General features: G+C 44.7%; 1 protein-coding gene across 1 annotated transcript; it reads right to left on the reverse strand.

Moving 5' to 3' along the window:
• Nucleotides 1-7,358: 7,358 nt before the first annotated feature.
• On the reverse strand, nucleotides 7,359-8,625 carry LOC141040709 (uncharacterized). Its single transcript, XM_073506826.1, has 2 exons — nucleotides 8,378-8,625; nucleotides 7,359-7,779 (listed from the first exon to the last, which is right to left on the reverse strand). The coding sequence occupies exons 1-2, from the start codon at nucleotides 8,623-8,625 to the stop codon at nucleotides 7,359-7,361; spliced, it is 669 nt and encodes a 222-aa protein (XP_073362927.1).
• Nucleotides 8,626-13,292: the final 4,667 nt, after the last annotated feature.

The raw sequence follows: 13,292 nt of genomic DNA on the forward strand, positions 1-13,292 counted from the left end.
AACAGCCACAAGACAAAAACAACGACACCACGGATGAACAAAATGAAAAAGATCCAGAGGAGGTCCAGAAACCTCCACTCATCGAAGAAAAGGTCGAAGAGGCAGCACCGGCGGAAACGACTGAAAAGGAGAAGCTATGATAAAAAAGTTCAAAGACACACTAAACATTTGAGTATTTTTCTTAGGGAACAGACACTAAACTACAATGAAAATAACGAGCATATTTATTTATTTTTTAACCACGCTTTTGCACGATAACGCAAAAACCTCAACAAGACACGCACGCAGACACAAGCAAAGAAGCAAAGGGCCACAGTGCATTGGAAAACCATGCAGCAAACATTCTAGAGAGAGAGTCAGACAACAACAAGAAAAAGGCCGCACCATCAGACAAGAAACATTGTGCTGTAAAAGATGTTCTCGCCACAAACATGACGGTAACCCAGGACAACACTCAAACAGAACGTGAACCGTTGATCATACAAAACCTGGCCATCGAAGAAGGCACAAAAGATGAAGGGATCGAACGCCTGTACAACAACGTCATGACAGCAAATAAGGACAAAGGGTAAGTTCATGTTACCACCAAAGAATTATTTTCTTCCAATGATTTCCTCCCTTAAACATTTTATATGTATACCTGTAAATATATATATATATATATATGTTGCAGGCACGAGATTTTAATAAATACAGAGACGTCAACAGTAACGGTCAGCCACATGGCACAAAGCTTCGACATTGGAAAGCCAGTGCACAACGAAACCATGGCAGTCATGGTACAGATGTTGAAAAAGCAACTCAGGGGCACAAAGAGAAAGATTCTATCAACATACAACACCGTAAGTAGAGCTCAAGTTTCAAGAATGAATATCACTCTATCGATCAAACAACCTTTCTGTACAATTGAATTTACAAATTTCTTCTATGCACATGTGACAAAACAAGCAGGCATCAATATGCATGGCCAACCATGAAGATCCATTGGAATTGAAAAATAAAGACGAAGCACACATCAGAGACAAGACAATTCCTAAAAGGCTTAAAAGATTCGTTGATCTGGAAGAAGGAGAGCAACTACAAGATTTCGACATGGTAAGCACATCTCATGTTACAGATAAGAGATACAATCTCGGCACTACAATTCCGTCTAACGATCAACAAATCATGACTAAATCCAAGAAGGATCCCTTATTTATTTATTTTGCATTTTTGTAGTTCTTTCTACCAGTTTGCATAGGCGGGCATGTTCAACAAAAACAAAGACTTGTGGGCCACTACTTCGTTGTTACAATTAACATGAAAAAAGAGCGCTTTGAACTCCTTGACTCTTTACCAGATGAATATACATGCACAATGGACTACTTCAACACAGTAACAAGCAGAGTAAAGAGGATATGGAAGCAAATAAGCCCATTGCTCCAACTATCTCCAAGTAATATTGACCATTTCGAAAAGGTCAAAATGAAGGTGCCACTTCAGGGAAAAACGTAAGCACTACAAACCTTTCTCCTTTTCCTTACTCACTGTAACAATTATTAATGCAATCCATAAAAACATAGGATGTTAGGACAACTTCACCTAAACTGCCCAACCATCTTTGGACAGCGACAATAATCAATCATCCTTCTACCTGCAGACTCGACTGTGCGTTCTATATGTTCATGAACGCAAAGCACTACACCGACGATGGAGAAACAGTGTTACTAACAGAGGAACAAGTCCCAGAGTTGAGAAAGAAAATTCTCTATCAAATAATCAGCCAATACAGAGATACGGCCGCACTGTCATTAATCAACTACACCACAGGTTTCTCTTAGTAAAGACAACAAAGTAAAATTCTACTTATCTAATTTTCAGAGACACACCAATAAGTTTTTATTTTTTATTTTAACAGATATGCTGAAATCTGAGGTCGATATGGAAGACAGTGAAATGCAACGAATACATTGTGACATAATTCAACAAGAGATTCCTCCAACTCCCGAGCACATTGGGACAAGCGCTCAAGAGATAAAAGTTATTGACATTAAGGACACAAGCAGCGATGAGGAGAAAGAAGATTATCATGTGAGCAGCAAGGATACCACCAAGGTGTCTGAAGAAGCACTCACGGAAGAACAAGCCCAGAAAGATGCTGGTTTACAGAGGGAACAACACGCGCAGCCAGACACTGATTTACAAAAGGAAGACGAACGGAAAGATCCACCGATAGAACTAGACAGACCACCCCCAGATAAAAACAACGAAGGCATAACACGCTCTCCTTTAGAAGTGGATAACAGGACAAAGAGCATACCAACTCGCCAACAATAGCTTTCCAAACGGAACATGAACCCTGTTGGCGAAGATCGGTGGATATGCACAAGACGAAAAGAAGCAGAAAGAGAAGCATTTAGTAGAAAAGATACTTCAAAAGAGGAAACGTGATGCTGAAGTCTCAGTAGAACCGAGCATCAAAAACAACAATACACAAAAGGACACACCAACACCTGGGCAGCTTAACGAGTAGGCGCAGTTAGGTCACGACAAGAAAAAGGCAAGGCATCTTGCAAGAGTGCAGACAAGTTCCCCGAAACCCTCGATGATTCAACCACATGAGATCAGCTCAGCAAACATAATCTCAACTAAGAGGCCATTCAAGCGAGCAAGCAAGGAAATTGAGAAAGTCAACGCTCCACCACTTGTTCCAGGAGATTTCATTTACAAAGAAAAGGCCATGCAACTCTATAGATATCTGATGAGCCGACAAGGACAGAAAGAATGCGGATGGTAAGAAGATTCTCCTTGTTCCATGGAAATGATTACACAGAGCTGCACATTCTCTAACATCCAACTAACCATTCACTCACCTACTCCTAAACCCTCATTGCTTGCAGAGAACAGCTATATAAAAGCTCAAAGCGCGAAGGCTACATTTCAGGAAAATCCTTCATGGAACAAGCAGGGAAAGGAGATACACAAATGGAGGGCTCCATGCTAAATGCGTTACTGGACGAATGGACAGAACAGGAACAGATCAACCCAGACGTCACAACTGTACTCCCTGCAGAATTCGCAAATGTATGCATACCTCACCCACAAAAACACCACCGTCATTACTATGGTAGAATATTTAACTAATACCACACACTCTCTTTCTTGAAGATGGTGCTAGGTCTCAATTATAATAGAGGAGAGCTATCAGAATTCAACGAAGACGATGCACTACAAGCATTTAAACAACTCGTGCGAGGTAAAAACACCCTGCATTCGAAGATGGTAAGCTCGGAACTATTACTGAACACATGACTTATTCTCCTTGAGCTTCAACAATTAAATGAAATTCAATTTTTACATCAACAATGATCTCCTCTCTCAACGTAGATCATGATACCTCATCACACAGACAACCACTACACGCTATATGTAATGAACAAGTACAGAGATAGCATCGACATCCTTGACTCACTGAACTATGTAAACTACACCGATTTGTCTTGGAGTAAACACCATGTGCATCGAGCAGAACTGGTACGTACTTTTTGTACATCGATTTATTATTTTCCTCGTGATAGTACGATACTCTTAATTTTATCAATGCCGCACCCAAACAACAAAACCAAAATGCAATCACAGATGAGAAGGATATCGGTGCTGATGAACAAGTACCACCAACTAAAACACAAGAACGAACCAGACTGGGCAAGGATAGCAGAAAGGCTTCACAGGGTCTGCACACCAAAGCAAGAAGGAACACAATGCGGACACTTCACGGCCCAATTTGCGAAACACTGGAATGGGAAAGAACTGGTCAAGGACAGAGAGGATTTTCATGTAAGTTACCAGTACATACACGTCAAATTACTTGATTTCTTTATTACCGCAATTAGTTTATTCACAATGGTGGACAACACCTACCTATAAACCATACATTTTGACATGCCTGCAGCCCAGCAAGGTGGATGCCTAATGGAAACCAGAGTACGTATTCACACTCATATTCGGTAAAACCAACCAAATAAAGCACCATCAACTTCGTGAAAAAATCAAAGTTTTCAAACCAGAGACTATAAACCTTTTTTCGCCCATGAAAGGTAATATAACTATTTTCATTTTTACCATCAGTCAACATGACAGGAGCTTCAAATATATCTTTTAGAAACAACAGCCATAATTTTTTATCTGTTTTGACAGAGCGAGACAAAAAAAACCAGCATCAATCAAGGAGCACCAACAAATACCCGCAACGCCGGCATTCGTTTAAACACGTGCGTAAGGCAAACGAGCTCTATGACATAGTCATGAGTGACACATGGCAGGACAAATTCAAAAGGTGACTTGGTTCCTTTTGCAACTAAAATTAGTTAAAGTTAGGTGGCAATCACACAAATAAGACAGAAACTAGAAAGAACCTTGAATTCCTGTTTATCAGCTTGCTTGTTAATGACTTTCTCAACAAATTTTCTTCTACTGTTTTGCCTGTAAGCAGACAAGTAGTATTCTCGAGAGATCAGCCACAGAGGAACAACACAACTCTCACTGGATCAAACCTAAAGGAAATATTTGGGCCTGCAAACAAGAAAAAACGTCAAGGAATGGAAAAGAAGGTGCTCGATGAGTTAGCAGAAGCATGGGAGGAAAGCAACCAAACTATACACAAAAGACATAGACTATTATTAGGCCCAAGCTTTGTAGAGGTAAATTTAAAAAAAACCACAATGATCATACAAACTCATCTTCTTGCAACGATTGTTTAATCTCTTGGTACCGATCTATGCTTTCTAATTAGTTTTTATGGTTTTTTATTTGTTGCCTGCAGAATATTCTGGGTTTAAAAGATAAAAGAAAATCTATGGAGAACTTCAGAGATGATTTCACACGAGAGAAGGATATCTTGGTTCCTTTGTTCCTGAAGGAATGTCAATCAAACAAGCTCAAAATAGCAAAAACGGTAATAGCGTTAAAACTATATTCTAAACTCTCCTCTAACAATAAAACTCTCCTCTAACAAAACAAAAATAAGCATTTCAAACAAAATACTATATTCTAAACCCTCCTCTAACAATAAAACTTTTGTACTGCAGGTATTCAAGCCATTTGAAAAGGAAGACCGATACACACTATTCGTGCTCGACAAAAATAGAAGGAAGCTTCAAATCATCGAGCCTGAAGAAACCTCTCTTGAAGAATTAAAGAGGCAAGAATACCTGAAAATCAACGTGCTCACCACGTGCATGATGGCAAACTAAGTAAACAAATTGCTGACATGGAAATCAACAAAGCCAACAAAGAAAAGGAGCAACAAATACCACAACCATAAAGACAAACTGGTAAGAATTGTAAATAACAACATCTTTCAGTTTTACAAATTACACTACATGTCTCTCTAAAACAAAAACAAAATGCAATTCCCAGGTGCCCAGGTTTAAGGAAGTATACGAAATATTACTCAGTGAAAAATTCGAAAAGGAAAAGACTAAATGGGAAGTTCAATTTTTAAAGGGTGTTCCAAAGATGAACAAAGGTGAAACCCCGTTTGCTGTTCTAAGGTTCGCGCATCTCTTTTATGGCAACCACTTCGTCGAAGAGATAGATAATTTTGACGTAAGTTTTCGCTTAAAACTCGATATAAATCTGCTAGATATCATACAACTGCATGACCTAATTCTGATGTGTTTTTTCTCCTTGTTTTTCACTGAATTTTTTATAGGATGGCACGGAACAATGGAAAGCACAACAATTGTGCAGGCTACTATTTAGCAATCAGAATACAATCGAACTCAGCGAAATGGGCGATGAGATTAGAAAGATCTACGACGACATCAGGGAATAAAAAGTTGTTGATAAGCGAACAAGCCTAGCTCCGTCGAAACATCAGAAAACGGTTTAACCGCACATCATACTGTGATAATGAAGCAACAGACTCTTTTTATTGATGTAGTTCCTTGATTCTTCAGTAACCAAGCATTCGAACACAAGCCAGTGCCCCTAGACACTTCACAACTATCAATCTAGGCGGTTGATGACCATGCCCCATAAAGCCCCAAGTCCGTCCCTAGACATACGTGCGTCACGTCGACGCGCAATTACTCTACATACTCCTCACGCGTGACCGCCGGTGACTTCGATGTTTCACAAACATTCCTCCTCTCTGCAACCGTGTGCTGCCGAATGCCACCAACCTACAGCATGCATCTGGCGTGAGTACAGACGTGACTCTCTAAATGAGTATTCAAACAAATGGATCTGGTGCCACCCACTCACGCCGTTAGAGACCTCACACCTGTGCATCCACAATGGTGCCTCTCCTACCACACCACCATGCATCCAGAGGGTTGAGGTCCACTGATGCCTCTTGAAGCCCCACACCACTCCATGCCCGTGATGCCAGACACGCGTGACTCTCTAGAGGCTTCACAACCGTGACTCCCTACCTGCGTATTCGGAAGCATGCTTCTGGTACCACACTTTTGAACATCCACATTATTGATAGCTGTTTGAAACAACAAAAACCCATCTTCCGTGCCTCTTGAGTCTTCAACTCCGTGCTTTCCGTGCCTGCATCCACGTGCCTAACGTGTCACGCCCCGCGACTCTTACATGGTCGCGGTACCACGCCCGTGTCTCTTCACAAACGTCACAACTGTGCATCTCTAACCGAGCATTCCGACACATGCCTCTGCCACCACACTATTGTGCATCCACAACGTTGATACCCGTGCATCGAGAAGTCGAAATCCCGTGCCTTGCGTACCTGCATCCAGGTGCCTCTCTCACATGACACTTGACATCACTCTTACATGCCCCATCGTGTCGCACAACCTTGGCTCTGCACACTTCCAAACCGTGACCCTGTAACTATGTATTCGGAGCTCACCTCTGCTACTCCGTCCACGTGCCTCTGGATGGATGCTTGTGGTGCCTTCATTTCTATAGAGACTTCAATTCCGTGCCTCCAGCCCCTGTAGTAACACATGCCGGTGGCTCTAGAGACTGCAAACCTGTGCCTCTCTAACTGCGTATTCCAACCCATGCCACTCCTGCCACTCCTCAAGAAGCCGCGCTTGTGTGCACAACTAAACTGTACTTAGCGTAAAAAGACTGCTTTGTATTTTGTTGTTTTTAGAGTAAAAAGCAACATTACTACTTCAAAATCACATGATTGCTGAATAAACATAGTACTTAGCAAGCTAAATAACTTGTTCAATCACATAAACAAACTACAAACTTGACATAAGCAAACTTGTTTAACCTGATACAGATGACATTAGAAACTGCTTCGTTCTAACAGAAGTAAACTACGAACCTGAAACAATAGAAAGGACAAGCAGAAACACAAGCAACTCCACGACCAGTTTTCTATGTTTTCGTCATCACTAGTAGACGTAGTAAGGATCGTTATAATTCTTCTCTGCCTCTTTTGCACTCTCCGGACCTTCTCTGATGTTTTCAATTCTCTTCCACGACTCGTAGGTGGCGTACGTATCTATCGCTGCATACTCGATGAGGTAATTTGGCAGTGGGCTGATCCCCCACAGTTTATGGTCTTCAAACCTGTCAATCTTATCCTTCATCTGTTTGTAGAATTGGTGGATCACGCTCCCTGCAACATCAGCCAAAGAGTGGTACCTCTTTCTTCCCTTGAACAGAACTCTCCATTTGCGCTGGATGTCGATGTACTTGTCGGGGTTGATCTCCAAACCAGAACTTCGTAGCATCTCTTTGTCACCTTCAATACTGAAGCCGGCAAAGGTGTAGAACCTGTCCTCCTTCAGGAACGGGCGCAGGCTCTTGGGCCTGCAAGGGGGATGACACATTTAAGGTGGATCCATCAAGTATCCATCAAGTACATACTTATATAGTACGTATAATTCATGGACGAAAAAATTTCAGAAACTGCTATGCAGAATTCAGAAATAAAATACAAGCACAGCATGTTATTTTTATTTTTGGTATTTACACTTGAATCAATGACCTATCTACTTCTTAGCCACGTTAACACATCAATTCAAGAAACTAAACTACACTAGAACATCAAATATAGAAACTACACTAGAACAGAAAGTACACTAGAACATCAAGTTCAGAAAATAATCTCATACATCAAATTCATAAATTAATCTAGTGCATCAAATACATAAGCTGATCTGGTGAGTCAAGTTCAAAATCTATTATGCTGCATCTACTTCAGAAACTTCACTGATACATCAAGTCAATAAACCAATATAATCAAATTTCAGGGTGAAATGCTAATTAAACAGAAGCATGGAGAGGTTGAAGCTGTAGGATGGTTCACCATTTTGTTGCCGCGGTGATGTGGTATACCAGACAGAGTTCCTCCACGCATAACTGCAGAACCGCTGCTCTCTGCGGAGGTTCGTCTTCCCTGGTATACTCGACATCAACGCCGATGTACTGAGGGTACAAGCCGCAGACCCTCTTTAGGATCCTGCTGATCATCTTGTCGGCTTCGTCAGGATTGCTGGTGCATACAACATCCAGCTTTTCCTTGCCGTGGATGTCAACCTCCTTGAGGTGCACATTGTAGTCGTGCTTCTGACAGGGGACCTGAACGTCGTCAACCTCGGTGCTCTGGTCGGACATCTCAGCACGGGGACGCTTGGCAGATGGTTCCTCCGCCATTACGCTCCTCCAGCGATGGCGGCCTTGACACAGAGATTGTGAGGAGTTCCTAGTTGAGATGGAGCGGCAATAGTGTTTTCGGAATTGAGCGGCTATGGAAGCGCAGTTACCCTTTTGTGCCAAGGTTTGGGTCGGGGAGGAGGCGGTTGGACGTGGCCTCGTCGTGGTAATGAGGGCAGTAGACATGCGCTCGCGGTTGCTATGCGCCAGGGCAACCGCCAAGTGACAGTGCTCGCAATTGCCGGGAAAAAGCAACCATCAAATCGTCCGATTAAGCACGTAACAAATGTTTTTGCATAAACCATTCAAGCACACACTGCACTGGCACGCTTAGATAGTGTGCACTGCGTTCAGATACTAAGCACGTACTATGCTGAACTCCTCGCACCTTTCCCGACACACGCCGCTACTACTGCACGACCAATGCTGCACGGACTTCACACATGTGGACCCACAACCGATACTCTCTGAGTACTATTCGCACCGATGCCTCTACTACCACACTTCCCGACACATCACTCTCACGTGCCCGTGGTGACACACGCTCGTAACTCTAAAGACTTCACAACCGTGACTCTCTGAATAAGTCTTCGGATGCATGCCCCTGCCACTACACATTTGTGCATCCACAGAGTTGATACTAGTGCCTCTATAATTCCAACGTCGGTGCCTGTAGAGCCTGGTGTTCCGTGCCTCACGCGTGTATGAAGATGCTATAGTGAACAAAAAAACAAAGCCAGGCGACACGAATCTTGATGCTAAAATCAGACCATCGAAGATTACAGACGGTTCCATCATTTCCATCTCTCCCACCTCCACTACTCTCTTGCTTCCTCTCTTCCACAGTAAATCTCGAAACATTCCGCACTCACACAAGGTCTCCTCCTAGGTTCAGTACACGGGCCCAAATTCGAAGTAGAGTTCCCCTCACAAAACAACCGCCACCGTGCTTCGCCAACCACCCTCCCACTTCGAGATACACACCGTCAAACGGTGCGCCCAACAACACAAAGTACCCACCCGACGACGACGAAGCGAGGACTTCAACACCGCCGGCAGAGATCACAACAAAAAAAAGACGAACAGACAGAATAGACCAATGGAGGCCAGAAGCCGAACACAAGCAATCGAAGGTAAATACCAATCTATCCCATTGCATTCCTCGAGGTAGATCGTAGTGATTTGTCCATTTCTAGGGACAGCAACCCTAGCCACCACAAAAGCCGAGTTTCGCACTATCCAAAATCAACTTGTCTAAAAAATTGAAGCACCGTACACATGAGATTTAATAGAAACGCTGTTGCTCCCCGCTACGGAATTTTCACCACACGATATGTGCTTAAAAGTACTAAACCTGCCACATCACTAACTAGAATGCCTCAAACGATTCAAATACTGCGAGCATACTGAGAGCTCAAACTTGGTAATTACACCTGATTTTCTCTGCCCGTTGTCCCTTGATTGTAATTATCTTCAAGTTAAGTGCCTCATGTCCGTCACTGCATGTGGTTTTACTTCAGTGCCTCCTATACCTGCATCCGTGCCTCCTGTGCCTTCAATGTCGTGCCTCACGTGCCTACATCCACGTGCCTCGCGTGACACTTGCCGTGACTCCTACGGGGCCCGTCGTGCCACACCCACGTCACTTCACAACCGTGGTTCTCTAACCGAGTAGTCGGACCCATGCCTCTGCCGCCACACTTTTGTGCATCCAGAGAGTGCACACCCGTGACTTCACAAAACACACGTACGTGCCTATTGTGGATTCACCATTTCTGCCTTCCGTAACTGCACCCACGTGCCTCACGTCCCTAACGTAATAACATGCGCCGTGACTCTTACATGGCCCCACTGCCGCGCCCGCGTCTCTCCTGAGACTTCACAATCGTGCCTCTTTAACCGAGCATTCTAACACATGTCTCTGCCACCGCACTCTTGTACATCCACAGGGTTGATACCCGTGCCTCAAGAAGCAGCATGTCTGTGCCTGTGTTCGCTTCATTTCCTTGCCTCAGATGCTTACAGCCACGTGCCTCACGTGACACTTGCCTGTCCCGTGGTTCTCTAACTGCCTGTAGAACCCACACTTCCCTGCCTCATGTGCCTGCATCTACGTGCCTATAGAACCTGCACTTCCGTGCCTCGCGTGTCTGCATCCACATGCCTGTAGAGAGGCTCCACTTCAGCACTACCACGTGACTTCACAACCGTGGTGCCTTCATTTCTGTGCCTTATGTCCCTGCACCCACGTGCCTCACGCGACACTTGCCGAGACTCTTACGTGCCCCGTAGTGCCACACCCACGTCACTTCACAACCGTGGTTCTCTAACCGAGTACTCGGACCCATGCCTCTGCCACCACACTTTTTTTGCATCCAGAGAATCCACGTACGTGCCTGTGGTGCCTTCATTTCTGTGCCTTACGTACCTGCACCCAAGTGCACAACGTGACACTTGCCGAGACTCTTACGTCCCCCGTAGTGCCACACCCACGTGAGTCCACAACCGTGGTTCTGTAACCGAGTACTCGGACCCATGCCTCTGCCGCCACACTTTTGTGCATCCAGAGAGTGCACGTACGTGCCTGTGGTGCCTTCATTTCTGTGCCTGCACGTACCTGCACCCACATGCGCAATGTGACATGCGTGGCTCCTGAGACTTCACAACCGTGCCTCTGTAACCAAGCATCCTGACACGTGCGTCTGCCACTGCACTATTTTTGCATCCGCAGGGTTGATACCCCGTGCCTCGAGAAGCCGCAAGTCCGTGCCTGCGTTGCCTTGAATGCCGTGCCTCCTGTGCCTACATCCACGTGCCTACATCCACGTGCGCAACGTGACACTTGCCATGACACTTACGTTACCCGTAGTGCCACACCCACGTGACTTCACAACCCTGGTTCTCTAACCGAGTACTTGGACCCATGCCTCTGCCGCAAAACTTTTTGTGCATCCAGAGAGTGGACGTACGTAACTGTATTGCCTCCCTTACTGTGCCTTACGTACCTGCACCCACGTCCGCAACGTGACACTTGCCGAGACTCTTACGTGCCCCGTAGTGCCACACCCACGTGACTTCACAACCGTGGTTCTGTAACCGAGTAGTCAGACCCATGCCTCTGCCGCTACACTTTTGTGCATCCAGAGACTGCACACCCCTGACTTGAGAAAACACACGTACGTGCCTGTTGTGGATTCACCTTTTCTCCCTTCCGTGCCTGAACCCACGTGCCTAACGTAACATACGCTGTGACTCTTACATGGCCCCACTGGCACGCCCGCGTCGCTCCTGAGACTTCAAAACCATGCCTCATTAACCGAGCATTCTAACACATGCCTCTGCCACAGCGCTCTTGCACATCCACAGGGTTGATACCCGTGCCTCGAAAAGCAGCATGTACGTGCCTGTATTGCCTTCATTTCCATGCCTCTGATGCTTACATCCACGTGCCTCACGCGACTCTTGCCTATCCCGTCGTTCTCTAACTGCTTGTAGAACCTACACTGTCGTGCCTGCTGTGCCTGCATCTACGTGCCTGTAGAACCTACACTTCCGAGCCTAACATCACAAAAACTGATCTTGATGCTCAAACGGACGGTTGAAGATTAGAGACGGTTCGATGGTTTCCGTCTCTCCCTCCCTCTTCTACTAGCTTGCTTCCCTTTCGCAAAGTAAATCTCGAAACCTTCATCACTCCCTCACCTTCTCCTCGTTCCTTCTGCACACAAACACAAATTCGAAATCGAGTTCACATCACCGGACAAACCGCCACCGCGTTCGCCAACCACCCTCCAATCCGACATACACACAGCCACACACTGCCCGTGAGAACACCAATAACCCCGCCCGCCGCGGCGACCGACGGCGAGGACTTCAACAGCGGCGGCGGAAATCGCAACAAAAAAAAGAGCAACGACACAATAAGCGGATGGAACTGAAGAACACTGCACAACTAATTGAAGGTAATTATCATTCTATCCCACTCCAATCCACCGAGTAGATCGTAGTGCTTTTTCAACTTCCAGGAACAGCAACCCTAGCCACCACTACCAAGGAGTTTCCCAATAACCTAAATCAATTTGTCTAACAAATTGAACTAGCGCAGAGATGAGATTTAATAGAAATGCTACAGCTCTCCGCCCTGGAATTTTCGCCATACGATATGTGCTCAAAGGTACTAAACCTAAAACGTCACTAACTATAATACTTCGATAGATCCAAACCCCGCAAGCATCCTGAGAGGCCAAACCTGATAACCGTACGAGATTTTCTACATCCCTTGTCCCTTCAATATAACCGTTTTTCAAATTAAGTGCCTCTGGTCTGAAAAACCGTGAACAAAGAATAGTTGTACCCTGTGCTTCTAGGGTAAAACAACCCGTGCCTCTCTATCCATACAAATTTGTTTTCACACCACATAGGTTTTTTTTTCTGTGACACTCGACTCTGCTTCTAACACCTGCCCATTTTTTATGCAGCAATGAGAAATCCTCACGAAGAAGCTAAAACCCAGCAAAATACTGACGAAGACCCTGCTGAAGAGCATGCAATCTAGCAAGCTCCTGTCAAAGGTTTGACAAAAAGAGTCCACTGTCTATCTACAAAAAACTATATTGAGACATTAATAACTTATCTGCTATCCTTGACAACAATAACTTAACTATGTC

Source organism: Aegilops tauschii, chromosome 2, assembly GCF_002575655.3.
Source record: "Aegilops tauschii subsp. strangulata cultivar AL8/78 chromosome 2, Aet v6.0, whole genome shotgun sequence".
NCBI lineage: Eukaryota > Viridiplantae > Streptophyta > Magnoliopsida > Poales > Poaceae > Aegilops > Aegilops tauschii.